General features: G+C 46.8%; 1 protein-coding gene across 1 annotated transcript; it reads left to right on the top strand.

Moving 5' to 3' along the window:
* The first annotated feature begins 240 nt into the window (after positions 1–240).
* On the top strand, positions 241–24670 carry LOC121340773 (beta-galactosidase-1-like protein 2). Its single transcript, XM_041413741.1, has 20 exons — positions 241–245; positions 1047–1106; positions 2441–2638; positions 2774–2842; positions 3149–3244; positions 4637–4745; positions 5693–5785; positions 8392–8473; positions 11456–11520; positions 13837–13921; positions 15151–15288; positions 15883–15963; positions 16511–16617; positions 16967–17113; positions 17653–17724; positions 19505–19520; positions 20529–20616; positions 22404–22518; positions 23407–23523; positions 23965–24670. Exons 1-20 carry the CDS (start codon positions 241–243, stop codon positions 24049–24051), a joined length of 1830 nt encoding a protein of 609 aa, XP_041269675.1. The 3' UTR covers positions 24052–24670.
* The last annotated feature ends 2662 nt before the right edge of the window (positions 24671–27332 follow it).

Genomic DNA, 27332 nt, shown 5'->3' with positions numbered 1-27332 from the left:
CTTCATTCTGGCACCAGTCAGCAGCACTTCTGTGTGCAGGGGTAGTTTGGAGCTCTACCTAGCTAAGAAACAACTTGGAAACTAACCTAATCTTTAAAAATTCCAATCTAATCTTTAAAAATTGGAGTTTTCTATCTCCAGACCACTTTGAGCTTTCCACCTCTGGAAAACAGATGTAGCTGCTGGTGTGGTTTGCCAAAGTCACAGTTGTAATTTAGCAGCACAGAGGGCCAGGTGGCCATGGGGTATCCTCTTTGAGAACCCTTTCCCCTGCTGCTGAAATTCATCACAATTCCTTGGGAGTAATGCTGCCATTCCCAACCTCGTGCCATCATTCTCTGGCTGTGTTTCTCTTGCAGATGAGCATGTTAGCTCTTGTTCTTACTCAGGCACACTTTAAATGTGTCAGATTGGTTTTTTGTACTCATTTCTCCTACCTGAGCTGCACCATCATCAAGAGCTGTTGTTTTCACTCTGACACAGCAGAGTCTCCTTGCTCAGCACTGTTTCTGGGATGTAGGAATGTGCCCCTGTTCATGGAGTGACCAAACTATCCTTTGTCCCCTTAAAAAGGAAAAAAGTCCAGAAGTTTCTCTCCTCAGGTAAAAACACACCTCATGGGACCTTGGGGACTTCACCTCAAACTTAAGGATGCCAGTTGGACAAAAGCCAAAAGGTCCCACCTAAGCAATTCACTAGAAAAAGAAGAGAACAAAGGAATTAATCACTTTTGTGAGGTGTTTTACCAGGAGCAAGAGCCTCTTGCCCCTGGCTCGGGTTTTCTCTGTAAAGAGTCTTGTTGTTTTTCCTTTTATTAAAACTTTTCTGTTTCCAACACTACCACAAAAGCCGTCCTGCTGATTTTGTGCCTTCTAAAGTAGCTGAGCTATCTTAGGTGTAATATAAATCTCCAAGAGCTTATAAGACCTGGCTTGAAGAGACCATATATCACTGGGAATGGCTGGACAATCAGTGTGAGTCTCTTTGTGTGGAGGCAGTGAATATCTAGGAGGATAGTGAATATCTAACCTGGCTTCCTTTTCCAGGTATTACCCCTGCCTGCTGCCGGTTGTTTCAGAGCCCTGTGAGAATGCTGTGCCACTCAGGTACCCTCTGAGCTTGTCAGCCAGCCCGTGCAGTGCCCTGCAAGCCTTAGATTCAGCTCCTTTTAGTCCCCCTGGCCTGTCAGAGGATTGCTGGTTAGCAGTGACCTCTGAGCATCCTCACCCTCTGCTAACAACTGCTTCACACGTAGCCTAGGCAGCAGCTGGAGCCTTAGGTGTTCCTCTCCTCTCTCACTGTGATTTTCTCCCAAATGTGCTGGTCATTCCTGCTTTCTGGAGCTGGGAATTCATTGCTCACATCTGGCTCTGATAAGGAACAAGCTGCCGTTGTCTGACCGTCTGTGTGTTCATGGGGTGGGCTCAGGGAGGCAGTGACACTGCTCTGTGTCTTGTTGGTAAAACGGGGTTTTGGTTCAGCCAAAGTGAGCTGGGGGCTTACAAGGCCATGAGTAGTGCAGGAGCTGACCTGAGAGGAGCTGTGACAGCAGCTCACCCTGGTAAGTGCTGAGGAGCTGCTGGCCCCGTGGCTCTGGTTCTTCTGGAAAATAACATTTTCAGGATTAACACAAACAGTGGTGTGGGCAGAGGTAAGTTGGTGATAACAGCTGATTTAGTCTGTCCTGGGTGAATATAATCCAGGGGGTTCATTAAACTGAGGAAAAGGTTCTCTGTTCACAGGGAACAGGTGAGGGGCTTTTGTTTTTTCCATGCTTTGAGTTGGAAGATACCAGAGTCCCCAAGACATTTGGGATGGTAATGATGAGATGCAGCTGCTGTGGGAACATGGGTCTGGAAATCAGCCATGTGCCTTCCTACTGCAGAACAGGGAGATGTTGAATTCCAGAAGTTAGGGAAGTGTTTGTGAGAATTGTGAGTGAAAACTTGCCCATCCATGATTTCAGCAAGAGAGTTTCATGCCTGAGCAGTGTCAGTTGTAGAGTGTGGCACAGTGGCTTGGGGGTTCAGGAGGGAACAGATGCTGGTGCATCTTTCCTGCCAGCTCGTGGGATTTTGGTCCCTGTGGTTGGAAATCATGGTGAACACCTTCCTTCTCCATTTTTGTCCCCCACAGTACAAGAAAGGCGGTCCCATCATTGTAGTACAGGTGGAGAATGAATATGGTTCCTATGCCAAAGACCCAAACTACATGACCTATGTCAATTAAAAAATAAATTAAATGGATTTAAATCCACATTTGGGAAGGTCTCCAAACTGACTTAGAGCCTTCTGAGCAATCTCTATGCTCTGTAGGATCAAGAGTGTGGCTTGCCTGAGAAGCAGGCAGGTCACAGCTGGTCCTGCTGGGTGAGGTGCAATGGGTAGGACACATTCCTTCCCCAGGACTGGCTGCTCACACGTCTCCTTTTCTCTTCCAGGTTTAACTGGAGTGAGCTGACCCCTCTGGGGCTGTGGGGGAGGACCCTGGGCCTGCAGACAGAGAACTCCCAGTTCCTGCTGGAAGGGATGCCCTTCCGCATTTTCGGGGGCTCCATGCACTACTTCCGAGTGCCCCGCGAGTACTGGGAGGATCGGATGCTCAAAATGAGAGCCTGTGGCCTCAACACCCTCACCACGTGAGTGCCCTCCCTGCCCAGCCTCTCCACTGGGCCACAATGATGTATTTCCATGCTTCTTATTGTGGGAAAAGAATAGTGGGGTCTCAGTTTTTCCCTGAGCATGCCAGAGCTCACCCTTCACCTGCCTTTCAGGTACGTGCCGTGGAACTTGCACGAAAAGGAAAGAGGCAAGTTTGACTTCAGTAAAAACCTGGACCTAAGGTAAGTGGCACAGACAGCTCTGTTGTGAAATACTCCTCTTTGGAGGGCAGGGGGTGTGTGATGTTTGGGTGAAGATGTTATTTCCAGATGTGCTTTGATCAGGCAAAGGGAACTCCTTCCCCTTCCTCATCCTTCCCCTTCCTCATCCTTCTGGGGTTCTGGGAACTTAATCAATTTAGCACCAATCCAGTGTGGTTGCTTCATCATGCAATTCCCTTCTGCTTTGCTACCTAAATTCAGTGGTGATTGGAGTATTAGGGGTGGGGGTTCTGCAGCAGACAATAATTCCTGTGTCTGGATCCCCAGGGCCTTCCTTTCCCTGGCAGCTAAAAATGGCCTGTGGGTGATTCTGCGCCCTGGACCTTACATCTGCTCAGAGTGGGACCTCGGGGGTCTGCCCAGGTGAGTGTGGAAATTGTTCACTTCAGGGAAGCATCAGGGACAGACAAATCCCAAGCTCCTGATCACACAGTCAAGTCTCCTTCAAAGGAATTGCTTTGGAATGGCTGGCTTCTTGATGGGAATATTTATTTTCTGTGTTCCCAAGGCAGCTCATTATCTTATGGAGCTCTTCTAATTATATTTGTTTAGTGTGTAAAATAATAATAATTGTTTTGTGGTATAATGGTTACAGCAAGAAAATAGAATTGGAGGAACCCATCTTGCTGTTGCACCTTGACTCTGCATAACATGGACAGGATTTACAGCTTGGTGTAAGAATTTGCTCCATCTCAGCTCCATTTTAAAAGTGCTAGTAGAAATCTGCATTGTATGGCTGGCAGTAATGAAACCCCACAACTTTGCCAACCTCCTGTTGTGTTTTCCCTGAAGAACACAGCTGGAGGAGGCTCTGAGAGCTCTGGGACTTGCCTGGTTCCTGACTGGAGCCAGTGCCAGGTTACCACTTGTTTTCTTTACTGCACAGAGCACAAACCTCAGTGGAGATACTTGGGGATTATTTTTTTAACTTTCCACTTTTCACCTGCCTTTGACATCAGAGTTGAGGTGTTAGGGACTTAGTCCTGAGATCAGAGCTTCTCATGACCAGAGCCAGAAGCCACCTCCAGGTTAGATTATGAGAAGTGCATCTGTTGTCAGTTGTTTTCGCATCACCCATGTGGTTTTTGTATCAGACAGATTAAAAATTCTAATAAAGAGCAACAGTACTATTCTCATTTGCCAGCTAAAGAGGAGATTTTTTTTTAAGTCCACAAAGCCACATTTAGCAAAGAGATGAATATTCAAATCTTTGGAAAGATATTAGTTAAGGCCTCATTTTGCTGAGAAAAGGAGGATATAGGCTCATTCCCCTTAAATTGTTACAGCATTATATTGTTCTGCTCTTCAACAAATTGCCCTTTTTTCTGTTAACTTCAAACAGAACCCAGCCTTGTAAATCAGCAGTACAAACAGTAGGAACAATTACAGAAATCTTTTGTTTGAGAAAGGCTTGGGATTTTTTGAGGGAGCGCTTGGTTGTAGAGTGCCCTTGGGAATGCAGGGAATTCAATTTAGAGTGGTAAGATTAATCCTTGAAATATTATTGGTAGAGGTAATGAAATGAGTTTGGGCCTGAAATGCAGAACAAAAAGAAGAGGAAGAGACTGGGAATTGGATTTATTTAAAAGTGGGTGATGGACACGAGGTGTCATTCACAACTCGGGCTGTCACTGTGGGCTCTGCCAGGTGACACCAATGATCCCTGCCCAGGTGGGACTTGGTGCCAGTGGCTGAAATACCTCTGCTTGACTGGACAGGAGTGTGTAACACATCCCCTCTGCTGCTTTTCCCCAGCTGGCTGCTGCAGGACCCTGAGATGCAGCTGAGGACGACGTACAAGGGCTTCACAGAAGCTGTGGACGCCTACTTTGACCGCCTGATGCGCGTTGTTGTCCCTCTGCAGGCAAGCACTGATTTATTAAAAAAATAGATATGCATCTAGTACCAACATCCAGCTGTGAGGACAAAGACTCTCTAACAGTTTAAAGTTAGAAAGTGTATGTAATGTTTAGTGTGGGATAGCTCCCAAATACGCACGGCAATTCACAGGTGATTACAGAGTCCTTTTATCTATACAAGTGTTGAATACCCAAAATACAAATACAGATTCATCATTTTGGTACATCCCATTCCCTGCTTCGTAGGCTGATTAGTTCAAAAGCTATTAAGCATGTGTAGTTTGTTCCTTGAAATGGGTTGGGGGTCCCTTTCACGGGTCCCAAGATGAGGAAGTAAATGGAGTCTTCCTCGTTCTGACCTTTCTACCTTTTCAATGCAAATATGACAAATGAACCTTTGGAAGTACTCCCATTCCCTGTCTTCAATTGGTTTCAGAACAGAGGAGGCCCACAATTGTCTTATGTTCCTAAAAGCTATTTGTCAGTTTCTATATTCTTCATTATAAACCCAGCTAACCAAACATTGTGTTGACAAGCAATCAATTATTAGTTAACTACTAACTCTTATCTTCATCAAGGCCTACCTGTTTATTTTAATTAACTCCAGTAAAGGTTATCTCTAACTAAAATCTTAGCTCCTCTAAAATTTCTAAAATCCTCAGAGTTTATGTTTCAGCACCATCCTGGTCCCTCTGCAGGGCTGGGAGTGGTGACAGGGCACTATGGGCTCTGTGTGACAGAGCAGAGTCAGGCAATAACCAAAAACTGTTGCAAAAATGCACCAGTTTTGCTCCAGGAATCAGCACAAGCTGTAATTTCCTCTGTCAGTGTGGGAGGGTGGAGCTGAGTCCATCTGATGCTGGTGCATCTTTCCTGCCAGCTCGTGGGATTTTGGTCCCTGTGGTTGGAAATCATGGTGAACACCTTCCTTCTCCATTTTTGTCCCCCACAGTACAAGAAAGGCGGTCCCATCATTGTAGTACAGGTGGAGAATGAATATGGTTCCTATGCCAAAGACCCAAACTACATGACCTATGTCAAAATGGTAATGGTGGCACTTGTACTTGTTTCTGTGTCAATCTCTCCCATACATCACCTTCCCTACAGTGTTTTATTTTTTTCTGAGTGTGGTTTGAGAGACTCTTGAAAGCACCAGCTGTATTTTCCTTGGATGTTTCCTCCAGGAGTGGAAGAGTTGGCACATGACCCTCTCAGTGCTGATAAATCTGTGTTCTTATATCTTCCAGAGAAGAGGGAGATTGGGAGCTGGGGAGTGTCTGTATTGCACAGCTGGCCTTGAAGCAGCTCTCACCTGCAGGTCCTTTTTTGCCTCTCCTAGATGATATTTGATAAAGGTTTCCCTTTGTTAACTTTCCTGGCGGAAAAGTTGATGGGAACAAGTCACCAGCATGCTCCTAAACTTGTGTAATCTGGGCCTCAGCACTAGGCAGGTTAATTTGCCTAATGCCTCCCTTACTCCTGTCAAAAAGGGATTAAACTGTGCCCTGGCTGCTCTGAGTCAGGGACGAGGAGTTGGCCCATGCCCAGGGAGGCTGGATTATCCTGGTGGATCTCACAGCAGTCTGACCTGCTTGTTTGCCCCCAGCACCAGTGCAGGGCTGGCAGACAATGAGATCTGCAGTGTGCCTCACTGGGTTTGTTGTTTAATTTCTTCTCACTGAATGCTGGAAGGTATTGCTGCACATCAGGGGGGTCACCCATCTGGGCTTGCTCTTCTGCTACAGGATTATGGGATCCTTCTGAAAGCATTTGGGTACCCCTGAGCACCCTGAGGCTCAGGTTGTCCCATTGCTCAGGGAGTCCAGAGGCTCCTCAAACAGACAAATCCATGGCAGGAGTGCTAATCTCCTTAGGGCTGTGCCAGCTCCTGCACCGACTCCAGCTCGTGCCGTGGTTTAACTCCCCTTACAAGGTTAAATATGAAGTTTGTACACAAACAAATTAGAGATAATGGCAAGCAAGTGATTTTCAGAGCCCTGAATGAAGGGGACACAGAGACTCTGGGGGTTTGAGCAGCCTGCAGGCTTGGCCTTGCTTTCCAAGGCTTGGTGAGGAAAGAGTTTGTGCTGTCTCAGACTTGTCAGGACACATCTCCCTGCCAGCCTGTGGGTGTATTTTTGCAGTGCTGTTTCATCATATTCTGGGATTGTGTGCAATTTGCATCTGAGGCAGTATAAAATAGTGGTTGGAGATGAAAATGTGGGAAAGCAGGATTTGCAGGGCTTTGTTTTTGGTTGGAGTGGGTTGTGATGTGAGGTGGGGTTCCGAGTCTTTGTTCTGTTTGTGGCAAGGTGATTCATTCACATCTAGCATCTGTGACCAAGTTGCATCTTCCAGGAATTAATAAACTCATTAAATAACACCCACAGCTCACACAAAACCTCAGCTCCCTGTGCTTACCTCCCTTTTTGGGTGCAATGCCTTTGCCTTCATAAAAGTGACAGGATGTATTGACATGGCCCTTCCCACTCAGGCTTTTATGAAGTGACATCCTGTCACTTTTATGAAGGCACCTTCCCTTTGCCTTCATAAAAGTGACAGGATGTATTGACATGGCCCTTCCCACTCAGAACTGAGCTTCTATTTCTGCTGCTCTGCTGCTCTCTGGGAGGCACTGAACGTGTGGCAGCTCTGCTCTTCCTCTGTTTTGCATTTACACTCAAAAGGAGGGTAAGAAACTTAGCATTAATGCAGTGCTCAAAGAATTACCTTGGTAAAATTGGCTAGAAATTCCGGTTCCCTCAGCAGCTGAATTTTGTCAGAAGCCAGCATCTGTTCAGGTATAAATTTGGTGGGGATGGGTTGATAAAGTCACCAGCTTGTCCTGCCTCTGGGCTGGGTTCGTCTGGAGGCTCTGTGTTGCAATGTCTCATGCCCAGCTCTGCTCTTAATGCAGGCAGGGACAATAAACAAAGGGTTTTATCACATTTCACAATTAGTAATCTAGACTGAAGAGACTGAAGCCTTGTTCTCAGAGCTCCTGGGAGCTGGAGGAGTGACTTCCAGTGGAGGTGCAGTGAAATGAGTGGTTAATTAACAACTGATCTCCTCCAAACATCAGACATTGTTCGGTTCAGGACCAGCTGCAAGAGAACAATCCTGATGGGAGGAACCTCATGTGTGCAGGTGGATTTTAGAACCTTAAAGTGCTGTTTCCTCTGGAGCTGTAACATTGAGGAACCACTAAATTCATTGATTTTTGAAAAACATTTGTACCTGAGCTGTCCTGTGGTGGAAAAATCAGCTCTTCCCTCTTTTCAGCTCTCGCTGTCAGGCAGTCAGAAGCCTGAGCTGCTTTTCCTTTCCTCCTTCCACCTGAATCCCTCTTTTGATGAAGGCAGTGAAGCTGTTTATTACCTTGATCTCAGAAGCTAAAATCCTGAAGTTGGATGCATCAGTGAGAAACCAATCCAGCTTTCTAAAACAAAATAAGATCTTCCAGTGGTCTTTAAGCTGGGAAAAGTAGGCAGGGAAGCTTCAGGAGGAATGGGAGATGTCACAGGGATAATACTTATTACAAGGCACTGCCAGTTGCAGGCTGTCCCCACAGAAGGTGATGCTGTAGTGCTTTAATATCCTGGGAAATGCTCAACTCTGTTAACACAATGGCTTTTGCTCTTTTTGACCTAGGCCCTGTTAAACAGAGGGATTGTGGAGCTGCTGATGACCTCAGACAACAAGAATGGGCTGTCCTTTGGCTTGGTGGAAGGAGGTGAGTGCTTGTAGAGCTGAGGAAGGAAAACAGGACTTTAATTCACCCTCTGCACCCCCTGAGTTCTGTTTGTGGCAGGAGGGACCCCTTGGCTGGATGGTGCAGCCAGGACAAACCCAAACCCCTCCCAGAAAGGTTTAGAATGGTTTATTTTCTACATGAAGTGTAACACTGTGTGAAGGGATGGGCATCTGTACTTCCCACTGAGTCAGGAGATGGCAGCACCCAGCGTTTCTTAATGTTTCACCTGACTACAAAGCTAAAAATGCTACTTTTTGCTTCATTTCAATAGATACTGAACAAGTTCCTCAGCAATTACTAACAGTAGTAACTCCTTCCTAAGGCAGATGCTTTGCAATTAAAAAGAGAATGAAAAAAAGGTCCATTAAAACCTTGATTTTGAGTTCTACATTTAAGCAGTAAATTTAGCAATAGTTTGTGGGGCAGCATTATCTTCTCAGCAAGCTTATTTTGGGGTGTAAAACCTTAGGTGGGCAAAGGAGGGTGCCAGTTATATAGAATGCAGAAAGATGCCCATTTCCCTTTTATGAAGTATAATTCTAATATGTTTTTTAAATACTGCTTAGCACCCTCCTCTTTTTTCCTGTGAAGAAATGGAGGTGCAGCTGCTTGAGTTTCACTGTGCCCTAAATCTGTCTGATTGGGGCACTGATTCTCAGAATTTTGGGTAATTTCAGCTGGGATTTACTCTGTTCTTGGCCTCTGCTCTCTCCTATGTTCCTGCCAATTGCCTGGGGTGTAAATACTCCCCAAATTTAGTGTTTGCAGAGTACAGCCTTTGAATGCTCCTGTTATCACTCAGGTATAAATAATGTTAAATTTCCAGTCTCAGGCACAGAGATGATTAAAGGGAAAGACTTCCTCCTCCTTTTTTTTTCCCTCCTTTTGCTTTTCCATGTCAGTATGAGAGGGATAAATTCATTTACTGAGTCATGGGCCTTCACCAGCATGGTGAAAATATCTTGTGGATGTTTTTGGATGTGCAGCAGTTTTCAGCTGTGACCACACAGAGTCACTCTCTGCCTGCCACTGAGCTGTCAGGAGAAGGAGAAAGGAGAAATCCCTGCCTTGGCCTCATCTCCTGAGGGATGTTGGCAGCCTCAGAGCTCCTCATCGTTTGGGAGCTCTTTGATCCCAGTTTGCCTCTGGGATGTCACAACCATCTGTTAAAGCCAGCATGTCACTGATCACAGAATTCACAGAATGACCAGGCTGGAAGAGACCTCCAAGATCATCGAGTCCAGCCCAGCCCAAACAACTCACCTAAACCCTGGCCCCCAGTGCCACATCCAGGCTTTGTTAAACACCCCCAGGGATGGTGACTGCACCACCTCCCCGGGCAGCCATTCCAGAACTTTATCACCTTTCTGTGAAAATCTTCTTCCTGCTATCCAACCTGTATTTCCCTTGGTGCAGCTGGAGGCTGTGTGCTCCGGCTCTGTCAGTGCCTGGAGAAAGAGCCCAGCCCCAGCTGAGCACAGGCACCTTTCAGGAGCTGTGCAGAGTGAGGAGGGCACCCCTGAGTCTCCTTTTCTCCAGGTGAGCACCCCCAGCTCCCTCAGCCATTCCTCACAGATGTGTGGGATAACCAGGGCTCCAAGTGAGGAGCAGCAGGGTGGTGAGGAAGGGGTTAAAGGAGTGGCAAGAATCCCTCCCCATCCCTGGAAGTGTCCAAGGCCAGGCTGGGCAGGGTTTGGATCAACTTGGGATAGTGGGAGGGGTCCCTGCCATTCCAGGATGAGTTGAAGGTCCCCTCCATCCCAACCCAATCTGATTCCAAGAATCCTGAGCTGGTCTGACCTGGTGAAGCCCTTCTGGGAGCTGATGGGTGACAAAGCCTCTGCTGTCTCTCCAGACCCTGGTGGGATGCCCTGTGTGCGTGGGTGTGGGAAGAACATCCCACGAGAAGGATAAATAAGGCTCTGGGAATGGTTCTCTTTTCCATGGGGTGCTGTTAATCTGCATGAAAAGCAGAGCTGGGCATGTTCTCCTTCAGAACTGCCAGCTCATGTATTACATCAGTGCTAAATCCACGTTTTATTTTGTTCTCCTTTTGTGTTTTCTGTGCTGAATTCTCCAGCTCAGCTCACTACATAGGTCAGCCTATTAGAATCAAGGTATAAATAGTGAGAAGTGAGCTTTTCCTTCTGTAAATATTCTGTTTGAAGTGCTCTGCCTGACACAACTGGGGCTGGGTTTGATAGCAGCTCTCTTGTTAGAAGTCAATTTTTAATGCTGAATCACATCATCGCTGCTGCAGAGTTTGTCTGGGAGAAATATCAGCGTGACTGAGGGCTGGGAGATACAAAAATGGTTGAAATGCTTACCAGGGGCTGGCACACTGATCCCAGATTAGGGTCTCCTGTCCTGCAGGAGGTGTTCCCTCTCAGAATCCCAGAACGACCAGGTTGGAAGAGACCTCCAAGATTGTCAGACTGAAGTTACTGCAGAGCCTGAGGACGGGCAGAAGCACAGAGAACTCTTCAGTTGCAGCTCTCTGTGGCTCTCCTGCCCTGTGGCTGCTCTGGCTCACCCCCACAGACATGACAAGCTGGAGGATATTGTCTGGGAAGGGATTCCTGCAGCTAAAGCCTGGGAGAGCAGTGTGCCATCCAGACAGGACTTGGTAATAAGTTTGCCTTTATGTGGTGCCTTTTAAGTGAGGATCTCCAAGTGCTTTACAGGCTCTAATTAGAGCTGGTGACACCCCAGGAGCTGCTCTGATGCTCTCTCTCTCTAATATCTCTGCACATTAGAGCTGAAAGATGGCCTGGGAGGATTCCACTCTGTGCTGTGGTTCACTTGGATTCTGCATAGCAAGTGAAGGCTTTGATGGGGACTTTGTGAGGAGGTTGTTTTGGGGTGCAGAAGGTGTTGCAGTTCCCTCCCTCTGGGCTGAGGAGATGATCCCCTAGACATTTTGGATGAGTCTAAATTAATGCATTTTTCCTTTCCCACTAGCACTGGCCACTGTTAACTTTCAGAAGCTGGAGCCTGGGCTGCTGAAATACCTGGACACAGTACAGGTGAGCTGCAGAAATACTTGGTTCATCCATGTTTTCCAGCCCTGGAAGTGAAGCACTGATACTCTCTTTGGGATTTGTGTGTTGGATCAGGGCTTCCTTCTCATGAGGCCAAATCCTCCTGGAATCAGGGAAGGAGGATTTAAGTGTCCTGTTGTCCTTCTAAAAAGGCTTTTCATTGTTAACTGGTAGGGGTTAGACTTCTTCAGGTGATACCCAGAGCATCCCAGTGCACAATTGTCAGATCTCTCTTGAATTTCCATCATCTTTTTCCCAAGCCCTTTCACCCTGGTGCTGTGGGTGCTCTTTGCTGACGTGCTGCAGCTGTGTCTGTGCACTCTGATGGCTGTTCACCTCATTCAGGGTAGATTTATGAGGTTTTACTGTGCCACTTGAGCATTTTTAACCCCTCTGTGCTGCAGAGGTATGCCTCAGGGAGGGAATTAATTAATTAATGAACACTTGGTGTGAACAGTGTCCTGATTGTGATGAGGGAGTGGCAGGTTTTGGGGTTAGTGACAGGTTATCTCTCTCTTTACCCCCTCCGTGTCCTCTTTCCCTGTGCTCTGCTTGCTGCAGGTGAAGGATGTGAGCAGCTGAGATCTGCCCCCAGCCCTGATCAATTCTCTTCTCACCTCTTGGCTTTTGCCTGGCTGTGGAGGGAACCCTGCTGGCATGCTGGATGTTCAATCCTACAGCTTGCATTTGTTTTCTTTCCCTCTGCTGGCAAAAGAGGCTCTGCTGGAAGTGCTTCCACCTCCTTTAGGTCTGCCAAAACTGCCCAAACCTTGCAAATGAACAGAAGGTGGCACCTTCCCCACCACATGTGGCCCCAAAGGAGCAGCTCCTCCTTTGCCACAGCAATTTTGGGAGAGGAAGGGTTTGTAGGGGTTATGAAGCTGCTTCATCTTTTCCTTGTCATGGGTTTTTGTTCCAGAAGGTGATAAAATCCCTTCTTTGACTGGTTCACTGGGGATGGACTGATTAAATGTATTTCCAGGGATGTTTAGATGATTACAGGCTGTTGTTTTCTCCTAATGAAACACGAGTTTCTTTAATGCCACTTACCTCAGCCAATTCCTGTGGCATTAACAAAACCCCTATCACAAAATTGCCTGGAATTAAAGCCCAGGAGGCTGGAGGGGCAGCCAGGCTGAGCACACAGTGCCCTGCCCATGCCACGGGGACAGGAGGGATCCTGCAGGGCCTCAGGGATCTGCCAGGCAGTGACAAATGGGAAGCAATTGCTCTGTGTGCAGAGCCTTTAATGAAGACCTAATTCCTGCAAATTCTTCCCTGCCAGCACCATATGCAGCATTAAAAAGGCATTAAAGCAGCTCAGGTCTGCTGCTGTACCTTGGCAAGCACTGGCTGCCCTGCACCTGCAAGCTCTCAGCTGGCAGTGGCGTGGCAGATAAGCAGACATTTATAAATGTGTGTTTTCAGCAAGAACTAAACACTGACAGTTGGTTTGTCCCTTTGCTACAGCTCTCCAAACAGCAGCATCCAGCAGTGTTTGACAGCACCTGATTGTGTGCTCTGTGCTTTGTGATTAGCAGAGGCACAAAGCTTTGCTTGCCTGTTCTGGGCATTGCTGGACCGCAGCTTCTTGTTCTTCACACACCCAGAGCTCCTTAGGTGCCTTTTTGGCTGTACCAGTTGAGAAGAAAACCCTCTGTAAAACCATAGCACCACGCTGTCACCCTGTTCTTCTGAGCCTTCTCATGTTGGCATTCTTGTAATGGAGTTTCTCACACATTTTCTGTGAATAATGATTGTTTTTACATTCCTCTCTGGAGGAGGAGAAATTTGATAGACTCTTAGTTTGTCCAGTGTCCTTGAAGAGGTGACAATTTCATCCTCCAAACCACTGTCACCTTTGGAAGTCTACAAATATTGGATTCAGGAAATAAATTTCCCTTCTTACCTTGGAGTTCCAGTGTCCATGTTGTTTTATTTAGTGTCTTAGTGTGACACCACGCTGGGTTTGAACAATGCTGCTCTAGAAAAAAAGTGGTGACTGCAGGCCCGTCCTGAATCTATTTTAACTTTGTTTTTCTCTTGACAGAAAGACCAGCCTAAGATGGTGATGGAGTACTGGACGGGGTGGTTTGATAACTGGCTTTGGAAGTCTATAAATACTGGATTCAGGAAATAAACTTCCCTTCTTCTTCTTACCTTGGAGTTCCAGTGTCCATGTTGTTTTATTTAGTGTCTTAGTGTGACACCACGCTGGGTTTGAACAATGCTGCTCTAGAAAAAAAGTGGTGACTGCAGGCCCGTCCTGAATCTATTTTAACTTTGTTTTTCTCTTGACAGAAAGACCAGCCTAAGATGGTGATGGAGTACTGGACGGGGTGGTTTGATAACTGGGGAGGCCCTCACTATGTCTTTGATGCAGATGGTGAGCACCTCGTGTGGCTTGGGGGGGTTCTGCTCTTCAGCCTCAGGGACCTGTGCCTGGTCTGCCTCAGCACCTACGGGGTTAACCTGGTGCTGCTGGGGCTCAACCTGCACACAAAACCGAGTGAAAACACCCAAAAATGAGAGAGGGGACCTGTGCCTGATCTACCTCAGCACCTACAGGGTTAACTTGGTGCTGATGGGGCTGGACATGTGCAGCTGGAAATTACACAAAACCGAGTGGAACTGACCTAAAACTGAGTGAAAATTACATGAAACCACCCAAAACTGAGTGAAACCGACTCAAATCTGAGAGAAAACACCAAAAACTGAGTGAAATCTGCCTGAAACTGACTGAAACCCACCCAAAATTGAGTGAAACCACCAAAAACTTCCTGAAGCTGACAAAAAAAAAAAAAAAAAAAAACCTGAGTGAAAATGACCTAAAACTGGGGGAAACCACCCAAAATTGAGTGAAAAGAACCAGAACTGCATGAAACTAACCTGAAACCCACCCAAAACCGAGTGAAACTGCCAGGAAAATTAACCCACAAACACCAGAGGTTGATGTCGAAAAAGGAGACAGAGGAGTCCTGGAACTTTATTCCAATCAAGGCAGAGGCCATGGGGCATTCCCCTGGGGTCTCTCCAATTTTTGGAGGACTCAGCCTCCTTTTAATCCCGATTTCCCAGCCACATTTCCCTCTCTCTTCCCCACTGGCTCACAGCCCCCTGTGAGTGCAGCACCTTCTCCCGAGTTCAGAGCTCATTTGGAAGGTTACTACTGAAAAAACAAACCCCCAGGGCATCTGAAGAGCAGTGAAAGCAGAGCTGTACAGGACTGGTTTAACGACTCTCATTCTTCTGCAATTGTCTTTGTAATTGGGTCATTAGGAGTCTGGCTGAGGAGTCCTTGCAGCTCTTCTTAAAAGCAAAATTCCTGCTGGAGGCCTCCAGTTTTACCCTTTTGTCACCTGGAGGAGAGGATTATTTGAATGTATTAGATATTAAATATTTAATACGTTCAAATAATTTTGTATTTTTTAATAGTACTAAATAAGTTTGGTATTTAAGTGCATCAGTAGATGTGCTGCCCCTTACTGAGGGCAAGATGGAAATCCCAACACAAATCACTGTGACTGACAGAACGTGGCTGATTTTAATTCCTGGCCCAGATTTGTGTCTGTGGCCTCCCTGGCACTGCAAAAAAAAATCTCTTTTTTTTTGCAGAGATGGTGAATACTGTAGCAAGCATCCTCAAAACAGGAGCATCCATCAACCTCTACATGTTCCACGGAGGCACCAACTTTGGTTTCATGAGCGGGGCGTTGGAAGCTGATGAGTACAAGTCAGATGTCACCAGTTATGGTGAGTTTGTTGTCACTGCCTTGCCTGTGCAGCTCTGGCTGCCCTGGGCTGGTCTGAGAAGGCATCAGCACAGCCACTTTGTCCTGAGAGATGAGGTAGGACAGCCCAGAAGTAAATTCCTGTTTAAAAGAGAGCTTACATGAGTGTTTCTAATTCATTCCCAGCCATTCCAGGAAGTGGGGGATTCCCTTATTCTGAATTGTAAACAGAGCTGTCACAGATGATGAATTGATATCTCTTTTTTCTAGGGACACATGGTGATCCAAAAAACCATTTTTTAAATTTACCAAGTCAAATTTTACTATAAATCTCTTTTCATCTCAACAGCCCGTGGTTAAAACGGTTAATTGTTGACTTTATCCTCTGGGAAATTCTGGATGTGTGCAAATTAGATCTCTGAAAGTGTGAATGGCTCTTCTCTAATTTAAGGAATTTTGTGGCTGTTTAGTGATGTTCACTCAGATTAAAGTGTACAGATTTCCATACTCTAGACAATGCCATGAAAATTGTGCCTGGGGTTTTTATTTCTTGCATGAAGCCATCCCAGAGCTGCTTTATGTTTTTAAAACACGTGCTGACGTTCTGCTTTTCCAGATTATGATGCTGTGCTGACAGAGGCTGGGGACTACACATCCAAATTCTTCAAGCTGAGACAACTCTTCAGCATGGTCATTGGTAATTACCCAATTACTAATTGGTAATTACCCGGGAGCCACTGCACTGTTCAGTCAGGGAATTATTGAAACTGGCCCTGCTGGGACTCTGCTTGGTTGGGAATTATTGAAATTGGCCCTGCTGGAGATTCTGCTTGGTTGGGAATTATTGAAACTGGCCTTTCTGGAGCTCTGGTCAGTTGGGAATTATTGAAACTGGCCCTTCTGGGACTCTGGTCAGTTGGGAATTATTGAAACTGGCCTTTCTGGAGCTCTGGTCAGTTGGGAATTATTGAAACTGGCCCTGCTGGGGCTCTGCTTGGTTGGGAATTATTGAAATTGGCCCTGCTGGAGATTCTGCTTGGTTGGGAATTATTGAAACTGGCCTTTCTGGGGATTCTACTTGGTTGGGAATTATTGAATCTGGCCTTTCTGGGGCTCTGCTTGGTTGGGAATTAAGGATAGGAGGAGCAAAGGAGGTCTGGGATGGAGGTATCTTGAATTCAAGGGAGGGATCTTGAATTTGTGTTGTCTGAAATCTTTGTTCCATCTTTGTTTCTGCACCCCAGGCCAGCCTCTTCCTCTGCCTCCCATGATTGAGAGCAAGGCCTCCTATGGTGCCATCCTCTTGCACCAGTACATCTCTCTCTGGGATGTGCTGCCAGCACTTCTGCAGGTAGTGACACCTCTTTTAATGCATGCCACACCTAAAAGGAATCAACTTTTAGAGCAATTTGTGCTCTGCCTCGTTATCCCAAAAGGATGAGGTTGGGGGAATTTTTTAATCAAGGTTATGGAAGAGCAGTGAATGTTTTATCTCAGCTTTGTCACTGCTCGTTCTCTTCTCTTGGAATTGCACTTTTGCAAGTCCTTGGCTCCTTTTTCTGGTACTTGGGTCAGGAGGGATTTTGGGTTGGACCAGAGCTGGGAGGCTCTCACCTGTGGCAGAGTGAAGCACCTGCTTTAAATGAGCTGCCCCTACAAGACTTTCCACTCCTGATGCTCAATTTGCTTCTCCTCTGCAGCCCATTAAGTCAGAATTCCCTGTGAACATGGAGAATCTGCATCTGAACGACAGCATTGGGCAGCCCTATGGATATGTGCTCTATGAGACTGTCATTTTTGGGGGGGGACACCTGCACACCAGGGACCACGTCCGGGACCGGGCACAGGTAGGGGCACGGGGCTGGGTGGAGCCAGGGAATGGGGAGAAAACATGAAATTTCCACTTCTCACCTAAGCCCCAAACCATTACAGCTTCTAATGAAATTTCCAGTTCCACTTTGCTAAAACTTGTAACATCTTTAAACATCAGAATGCTGAATGTTCTGAGAATATTTCGATTATTTTATTCCCACCTGCACTGACAGTGGCACAGTTATGGACACTTGAGTTCTAGGTTCCAGCAGAGACATTTTCCTGCCCAAATCCAGCTGGAGGGATGTCATTGTGACATCATTGATGAGCAATTGCTCTGCTCAACTTCCAGTTGCTAATTTCCAGTTCCACTTTGCTAAAACTTGTAACATCTTTAAACATCAGAATGCTGAATGTTCTGAGAATATTTCGATTATTTTATTGCACTGACAGTGGCACAGTTATGGACACTTGAGTTCTAGGTTCCAGCAGAGACATCTTCCTGCCCAAATCCAGCTGTGATTATGACATCTTTGATGAGCATTGCTCTGCTCTCCTGTGCTCTGTTCTGCAGGTGTTTGTTAACACCATGTATGTGGGGGAGCTGGACTACAACACAGTGGAGCTCTCCATTCCTGAGGGACAGGTAACTGCAGGGGATTGCTCAGGGTGTGGATGGCAAGGTCACTGAAGAGGGAGAAGTCTCAGAAAGGCTCCTCCTCCTGACCCAGACTAGCTTGGTACCCTAATCAGACACAAATTGTGGGATTTTACTGCCAAGTTACCATTTGGGATAGAAAAGTGGGGTCTGAATGCTTTTCCATGGACAAAATTCAACTTATTGCAGCCCTTGCTGCACAAAATCTGCCAGCCTTCTTGCACAGCCACAACCTTGAGTACCTGTACCCTGTTTTTGCAGGTTAAATCTCTGCAGGCTTCTTCTTCCTTAGCACAAAGCAGGTTTTAAGGGGCTTTGGAGGCTCTTGGGTCTCAAATTAAATGAGGGGGAATGTCTGTGTTTAGCTCTGAGAGCAGTTTCACCCTGGCAGACCTGGCACTGTATTGACTGGGCACATTTCACCAGGGCTGTGGTGGCTGTGGGGGCAGGTGAGGGGTGGATGCACTGTTGTACTTAAGGCTTGTGGGAGAGTTTATGGCACAAGCCTGTCCTGTGTCAAATTCTATTTCTGGCTCTGTGGGTGCTATTAAAATGGGAACTAAAAATTCAAGATAAAAAAAAAACCAAAACAACCCAGAAATCTGTGCAAAGGCTGTGAGTTCCTCACTGTTTGCAGTAGAGAACTGTGGGAAAGACAGAAACTTCTACAGATACAGGAGGGTCTGATCTGCAGCCTTGGAAGGAGCTGGGATTGATGTGAAAGTAAAGTACACAAACATTAATTAGAAAAACTATAAACTTATGTTTCTATAGTTGTAAGTAAGAATATGCTTTAAGTGAGTGAGAAACTGCATTGGGTAAGATAGTGAAGAGTTTGTAATGTAGGAAACTGCATTAACAAGATAATTAAGGGTTTGTAATGTAGGAAACTGCACTGGGTAAGACAGTGAAGGGTTTATAATGTAGGAAACTGCATTGACAAGATGGTGAAGGGTTTATAGTGGAGGGGTGTGGTTGTATAGAATAAAGTAAGAGTTTAAAAGTTACAGCAGAAGCATCTGTGTGGATGTGAGACAGAAGCCTATTAAGTAAAAGTATCCACAGTGCAGTAGAACTGAAGAAAGGTGATAAGTTAGTAAAGCAAAATAAACCTTGTAGCATGTGTCCATTAGATTAGAAAATTATGTATTGTCTTGTAACAAAGAACTTGTCACTGCTTTATAGCCAGCTACTCACTCCTTTAGAATCTCACAGCCTCTGAGACTGGTGTTTATCTAAACAAGAAATCCTTAGCCAAGGATAGTCCCATTCCTTCATTAAGCTACACAACCTTGTGGGCAGTCAAACTGCAGGAGCTGACTCTAAAACTCCCTAGGTGTGTCACATTCTGCTGAGGAAGTGTGGAAGGTTGTCAAGGCACATCAGTGCCTAAATCACTGTGACCATAATTAGAATAAATGTTTCTTTGTCTAAAACTATTAAGAACCTTAAGAACCATAGGGGCTCAACTCTTTTGCACACATCACAAATACCTGGAAGCTTTTTGAAATAGCCACAGCTGTGACTGTTAATTTCTTTTAAAACCAACCTCTCCAGCACAGCTCTCGTGGTGCTGGACAGGACTGGGAGTTGGTGGGAATTGTTGAATGTTCTGAGAATATTTTGATTATTTTATTCCCACCTGCACTGACGGTGGCACAGTTATGGACACTTGAGTTCTAGGTTCCAGCAGAGACATTTTCCTGCCCAAATCCAGCTGGAGGGATGTGATTATGACATCTTTGATGAGCATTGCTCTGTTCTGCAGGTGTTTGTTAACACATGTATGTGGGGGAGCTGGGCTACAACACAGTGGGAATGTGTTAAAAAACAGCCTCACCCTTGTCTGGAGTGATCAGAGAAAAAGCAGTGGCTGCTCAGTGTCCTGCACCAAGGTTATTTTATAAGGGTACAGCTGAACCCAGGGCTATCAATGAATCTTGCTCTGCCCTAGGTTTCCTAGGTGATGCTCAGCTCCCTTTCTCTTGCTCTGTGAGCATATTACTTCACAGGGAGGGAAGGAAAATACCTTTTTTAATCTGTGTTGTCCCTGGAGGGGTTGATATTGGAGAATCACACCATTTAAAAGCTCACACAATGTCAGGAGGAGGGAACTGCATCCCCTGGAGCAGAATTGACTGAAATGCTCAAGCCTATCACACACAGTGGTGAAGCTGGAAGGGTTTGATTCTATTTTAGTGGGGAACTATGTGCAAAAGCTCTACAAAATAGATTAATGGAGTCAGGCACGTGACTGTATAGATTTTATTTAATGCAGAAACGTTGCATAAACCTCAGTGCTGCCCAGGCAGCCTCAGTGCTGTGATTAGCAGCAGGCTTTGCCTGCTTCATAGAGAGCAACTTCAACAAAAGGCTGCTAAAGGTGAATGACTTCTTCAGGTGCCTTAAAATCCTGGGATGAAAAGCCCCGAGCAGCCCTGGGCGTTGTTGCTGGCTCAGTTATGTTTTGCTGTGCCTGTTAGAGAAGTGATTGACTGCATTAAAAAATTCTGTGCATGGTCAGCTCCAACCCCACAGTCCCCAGAAGCCCCAGGTGCTGCCTGTGCCAGCACATCCCAGGGTGTTCTGCTGGGAGGGAAAGGAGAGAATGGAGAGGGCAGAGTTTAGAGATGCTCCCCACTCAATCTGCATGAGCAATGGGACCATATGGACTCTAATTCCATTGCAGAACGTGGCTGCTTTCCATCTCCTGCTGTTCCTCAGATCCAAATAGCAAAATCCATCAGCTTTAGCTGTTCCTCAACTCCTCATTACCCCCATTGCTCTCACAGGCTTAATTGGTGACGTCTTCTTGAATAAAACCCCCTTGAGGAACTTCAAGATTTACAGTTTGGAGATGAAACCTGCCTTCATGAAAAGGTTTGTGGGATTTTAACCTTTATTTTTTTCCTCCTTCATTTCAAACCACCTGTTTTCCAGCAGCGCAGTGTCTAATGGGGAGCAGCTAAATGAGGTAACAGTGGGGAGGTGGATTTTTGCACTGATAGTTTTGTTGCTGCTTTTGCCTGAAATAGTGCAGGAACTGGTGCCAGCTGATCCATACCATCATTTAGGGAGAAATCTAATCCCACGGTGCAGGGTTTAAAGATTTCCTTGCAGCAGGGTGAGATCAGGTAGGTAAATCCAGGCTTGTCCAAAGGGAAGGATCCCCTCACACCCACATGTTGGAAATTTTAGGTCTTTCTGGAAATTACCAATCTGGCTGATATATTTAGTAATTCAGCCTGGCAAGGGATGGATTAATTCTAGAAAGCTACTGATAGTGCATTAACAATCCAGATGGCTCCCTCTCTTTTATGTTGTTTTGCTTTAATTCAGGGGAGGAAATTTAGCAGGGGGATGTTGAAGAGCCTCTGTCAGCACACAGAGAAAACCTCAGCAAATGTTTCAGGCAGCAGATGCCCTATGGACTCTGGCCACAATCCAGAGACACTCTTTTCAGTGATGTTTTTAATACCAGCAAGCAACTTAGGTCCATCCCCCAAGATATCACAGCTGCCCCATTCTGTGTAGGAGGGAGAGAGAGAGGCCACGTTAAACCCAAAAGGCTTTTAAAAGGAAAAAAGTTCACATTCTGAAATGCCTAAGGGCAGTTTTACCAAGTGCTGAGGGGATTCTTATTGATGGGGTAACTCACAACCTTTTGGACTGCAGGGTGTTAGAGGAATATTTCCAGTGAGGAGCATTAAAGCAAGTGAGCTGCCATGGCCAAACAAAAGCAAGATTAGTCACCACTACCCTCAGCTCCTGGCTGCTGACCAGCAGCACTGAAACACAATCAGCTCACAGTCCCCTCGGGGGAGGAGGGAGAGGAGTGTTGTGAAAGGAGCTGTCACAGGCTTTTAGTTGAATAATTCAGTAGCAGCCAGGCTGCACTGGATCAATAACTTCCCCCAGTCCAAGAGATGCAGTTTGTAAGGGCTGTAGGGAACATGTTCTTACAGGAGCTCAAGGCTTCTGTGGGATTCTGCTCTCCTTATTTCCTCTTCTGCTTGTGCCCTGCTCCCAAATTGTTGCCACAGGTAAGAAGTCATGTCAGATTTCCCCTAATTACTGCCCACTTGGACGGATGTGTTTGTGTCCCTCGCCAGGAGCCGTGGCAGGAATGTCTGGTTTGAGTCCTGTCAGTTCTGCAGTCTCCTTTAGCAAGCCACAGACATTTCAAGCACCCTGGCAGATCTGAAGGATCCTCAGCAGCCAACGTGAAGCAGAGCTTTTATCCCAGAATGGTTTGGGTGGAAGGGACCTTTAAGATCCTCTCACCCCACCCCTGCCATTGGCAGGGACCCCTTCCACTATCCCAGGGTGCTCCAACCTGGCCTTGGGCACTTCCAGGGATCCAGGGCCAGCCACAGCTTCTCTGGGCACCCTGTGCCTCACCACCCTCACAGGGAAGAATTTTTTCCTAATATCCAATCCAAACCTGCTCTCTTCAAGCCTGAATCCTCTCCCCTTTGTCCCGTCACCACTCGCTCTTGTAAAAAGCATTGAGGCCCCAGAGGTGGTGACAGCCCCAGGTGTCCTCCTCTTGCAGCACAGCTTGTCCTGCCGGGGCTGTGGGTGGTGGGGACAGAGGCAGGTGGCCCCTGTGGGTGGTGGGGACAGAGGCAGGTGGCCCCTGTGTGTGATGTGTCCCTCTGTTGCAGCTTGCAGCACGTGTCTGGCTGGAGCACGGTCCCGGATTATTTCGTGGGGCCGGCGTTCTTCCGCGGGAGGCTGTGGATAGAGCAGCAGCCACAAGACACCTTCTTGAAGCTGCAGGCAAGTCCTGGTTGTTCTTGGTCAAGTTTTTTTTTTTTTTTAAAAAGCTGGTTAGAGAGACTTGTGCAACAGCTTTGACTGATCTCTGTGTCTGTAGACTCCCCCTCTCTCTTAGGGCATTATTCTGAGGGTCTCCTCCAGGTAATTCTGCTCAGTCTGGAGAGGTCCTGTGAGAAAACTGACCCTGCAGAGCTGCCAGTGACCACTTCAGCCCTTTTTTACTGGCATGCAAATGCTGTTTTCTAGTTGCAGAGGAGCAATGGGCACAGAAAATAAAGGAGGGCCTTGTTTTATTCCTGTCTCCTCAGTGTGACATGGAAAGAGTCACTTCTTTGTGGCCATGGCATGGGAGTTAGCATTCCTGTCATGCTTCTGTTGGAGACTGCACAGAACTTCAGATGAGGTTTTAAATATTATTAAACTTCCTCCTCTGATTTCCCTTCCTTAGAGCCAACCTTCTGCCCAGCCTTACTGTCCTGCTCACTTTCCCATGGACTGGGAAAATTATATTTGCTGTAAATCAGGCCAGCCAGCAGCAATTCAGTTTTTCTGTCACCTGGGAAAGAGGTGAGGGCAGATATTCCATGCTTGGGAAGGAATAAAGTTCTTCCTGTTCAAAAGGAAGAAAATTCCTATACAAGCACGAATCACAAATTGCACATCTTTGAAAGCTTTATCCTTTTAATGAGCACATTAAGGATAAGTCCTGTTCAACAGGGCTCATTTAAATGTTCCTGGCTGCAGGGATTTGCACAGGGAAAGCAAGCAGAAAACCTGCAGAAAGTGGCTGGAAAGAATGCAAGTGTGAAAGCAGATTTGGTTTCCTGTGGGGATGCTAACGAGGCAGCAGAGCTGCATCAGTAATTTCGTGTTCTGCCTTGATTCCAGGGCTGGGAGAAAGGAGTGGTGTTTGTCAATGGTCAGAACCTGGGAAGATACTGGAAGATTGGACCTCAGGAAACTCTTTACCTTCCTGGGCCCTGGCTAAGGAGAGGGGGCAATGAGGTGAGAGACTCTGCTGGGATTGCTCTGTGCCTGTTGGGGTTGTTAAAGGTCCTTGTCCCAAAGAGCCAGACACACACAGGACAGCAATTATCCTTTAGCTGAAAGCCAGTGCAATAGAGGGGAAGGACAGTGAGCTCTGAAGTCCTAAGAGCTCTGAAAATGAGGGAAGGTGCTGCTCTAAAGCTGGCTCTGGCTCTGACAGCCATTAAAGGCTGACAGGGATGGCAGCTGAACTTCACAGCTCTGCCTCAGGTTGGAAATCAAGACAAACCTGATGTGATGCTGCTTCATCCCTCACCACGTGGTGCCGAGGCAGAGCCTCAGTCCCTGTTCAGACCCACACTGACTGAGCTCTTGAAATGGTGCTTCCTTCCCCTCCTCCTAAGAACATTTGCAGCCCCCCAGGCTTTGCAAGAAGGGATTTTCTCTCTCCCTGTGCAGATTGTGATCTTCGAGGAGCGCACGGCGGGCCGGATCATCCAGTCCGTGGACATCCCTTACCTAGGACGGACCCAGTACGTGGACTGAGAGCTGCTGTCCCACGTTTGGCTCACCCTGAGCACTCCTGCTTGGCTCAGCGCTCGGGCATGCTAACCTCCACTCCAGCCTGGGGAAGGATTTGCCCTCTGGCAGTGAGGTCAGAGGAGAGGACAGCGAGGAAGCAGCGCCCTTGTTCCATGGATGGATGGATGGATGGATGATGCGGCTCATCCCCTGCCCTGCTGAGGCCCCCAGCCCCGATGGCTGCGCATGTTCTGCACCATCTGGTGGATGTGGGGGAATAAAAAGGTGCTGGAGGCAGGTGAGAGAGAGAGAGAGAAAGAACTGAAGCCATCTGAACCAGAAGCTGAGCTCAGCTTTCCAAGGACTTTCAAAATGTGCTAACGTTGGCCTCCTCGTTTTTATAATTAGGTAGGGAGAAAATAGTTGGTGCACATGTGAGTAATCAGGTGTGGAAAACCATTTGGTGTGCTTTGAGGCAGATTTTAGCAAGTCTCTCTGCAAAAAGGCCATTATGTGTTCCTTTGTTGGAAGGCAAGGTGGTTGTCAAATGACTTTTAATTTCAGCTTTTTTTTCCCACTAAGTTTTATTACGGAGGTCGTCTCTCTCTCAAAAGGGAAAAAAAAGAAAAAATTTAAAAAGTGAGATGTGTTTTGTCTTCTGTCAAATGTATCATCATGTTTCAGGCCAGGCAGGAATGAGAATTTCCAAGGTGGAGAAATCAAGTGAGTCCTGCAGTCCCCTCTCCACCACTGCTCGCACTGTGAAGCACCTAAAGGTGACATTCCCCCTTGGAAAATGAGCAGGGATCAGATTTTGGCTGGGGTACAAGCAAAGGGACTGCAAGTGGGGAAACCCATCCCTGCTTTCTCCTTAAAGCTGCTGTGGGATCTTGGGTCCTGTTTTTTTTGGGGGTTTTTTTGTCCCTCTAAACAGAAACTCAGGATTTAGGTAAACATGATATTGTTTTAACTCAGCAGCTCCAGGCACAGAGGAGCTGCAGCCTCCTTAGGGAGAGGGGGAGATCAAACCCGAGCTGTGAATCCTTCAGAAGCTCCAAGGAGTTGCTGCTTTCTGTGCCAGTACCAGGAGAAACACCAGACTGTGTCTGTAAGGGAGGTGCAGGGTATTCTGGCTCTTAGAAACCATCATTTTATTTAACAAATTTAAATACAGTTTGTTTAAAACTGAGAACAGACAGTGCAGCTGGAACACACTCCATCCTGGCCAGGTGTGGTGACACCTATCTCTGCTCCCCAGGGCCACAGCAGCTCTGGGACAGCTGAGAGGGCCCAGGCTCCTGTGGGCAGAGCAAATGTGCAGGGCTGTGCTCAGGACTCCGTCCTTTGCATTTTTCTGAAAGTTGTTTCCTTCCAAGGAGGGAAGGCTGGAACCCAGCAGGGACTGGAATTCAGATCAGTGAACCAAAACATGCAGCTCCGAGAGGACATCAGTTGGAAACTATTTCAACGCTATGAAAACTTGGTAGTCCTTGAAAAATGTCTTTCCACTGTAGGGTTTGCAGACTGAAGGGAACTTGGAAGGCTAGTACAATAAGAGAAGAAATCTACTTGAGTGCAGAGTTTTAATCCAAGGTAACAATACCTGTTCCCATAGAGCAGCCAGCAGCATCCAACACTTTCCTTCCAAGTGGTGCTTCAGCCATTGCATCTAAAAGGAACATTTTTGTAAAGGCTTCTGTGGCTGGGAACTAAAGAATGAGACTTTTCCCCAACAGTTCTGATATACAGAGGGAGAAAATAACTTACAAAAAATATTTTCCTTTGAAATATCAGGAAATACACAATGTCATTAGTCCAAGGGGAGACTTCTGCACCGTGAGCCAGCAATCAAACCCAGAGCATTTTAATAGTTCTGTGTGTTAGGGCTAAAAATAACCAAGTCTATTGCAGGATTACATTTTTCCCACAGTTCAAAGGTAAAATTGTGCTTCAAAATTTTTGAAGGAATTGGGACAGTGGTGGGGGCGGGGGGGTGACAAAGGTTTGACAACAGTTATGGAGGGGGAGGGAATTTAGGGGTTTTGGCTGGGAGAAGGGGCCTGTTGTACCTCAGTTTTTATCTCAGCAAGTCTGGCAGTCTCAAACAGAGTCACCCATGGTGGCAGCACCACCAGATGGTGAACAAGCAGAGCCTGAGCCCAGGATCCCCTTCCCAAGGGTGCTGCTCTCTCCATCAGAGGGGACTGGGAACTGCTCCAGGGTGGCTTTTCACACCAGCTCTGCAGTAGCAGAAAAAGGGGCTGGGGCTGGAGGATACACTCCAATCAAATGGGAAATGCACTAAAATAATCTCTTAGAATCCAGTCCCTAGTGTGAAGCAGTTTTATTTTTTAAGAGTGGAAATTGGCCTTTATATAGGAGCACCCTTGAGAGAATCCCACACCTAATACTCATAGGAACCAAATTAGGGCTAAACAGGACCCAGATTTGGATTCATATTACAGTGTATGGCCCCCACAATCTCATTAAACCCCACTTCCCATTATTTTAGCATTTTTAGAGCACCACATGCTGGAGACACGACTCCATCCAGAACCAGTGGTGACCTGGTGGTGATCAGCAGCTCCCTGATCCTGTCCCTCCATCCCACTCTGGGAACTTCCAAGAAAGATGGGGACAAACCTTTTAGCAGGGATAGAACAGGGTTTGATGGTTTTAAACTCAAAGAGGATAGATTTGATATAAGGACATTTTTTACAATGAGGGTGGTGTCACAATGGCACAGGTTGCCCAGAGATGTGGGGGATGCCCCATCCCTGGGAATATTCCAGGCCAGGAGGAACCTGGTCCAGCTGAAGGTGTCCCTGCCCATGACAGGGGCTTGGACCAGAGGACCTTTAAAGTCCCTTCCATGATTCCATGACCACAGAGGAGTGTCAGGGTGCCCCCCAAACTGTGAAACTGAGGAAGGAAAAGGAGAGGAAAATCAGAGAACAGTGATGCTTAAAGGGTTTGTTCTAACCTGCCTCGCTTTTCCCCCTCCCCAAACCCTCCCTGTCTTGTGCAGCGTAACAAACACTGATTAAAGTAGGTTTAAAATTAAGGGCTAAGGTGCCATCTTGAAGGCAGCTGTCCCCTCCACGGCCAGAGAGCTGCTCAGGCTGTCTCACACATGGCCACAAGGTTCGTGTTTCTCAGCAAAATCAGTCCCTGGGGGCACTGCCGTGGCTCTCACCCTCAGCCAGGTGCTGGCACACAGCCCTGCTCGCTGCAGCCACATGCCAGACAGAGCCTCGGGCCGGGAGCTGCCAGTCCTGCCTTTCTGTGCTTTGTTCTCCACCTCC

Source organism: Onychostruthus taczanowskii, unplaced genomic scaffold (assembly GCF_017590055.1).
Source record: "Onychostruthus taczanowskii isolate IOZ18803 unplaced genomic scaffold, ASM1759005v1 scaffold43, whole genome shotgun sequence".
In the NCBI taxonomy this organism is placed as follows: domain Eukaryota; kingdom Metazoa; phylum Chordata; class Aves; order Passeriformes; family Passeridae; genus Onychostruthus; species Onychostruthus taczanowskii.
The sequence above is the reverse complement of the archived record's forward strand: the minus strand, read 5'-3'. Positions and strand labels throughout refer to the sequence as shown.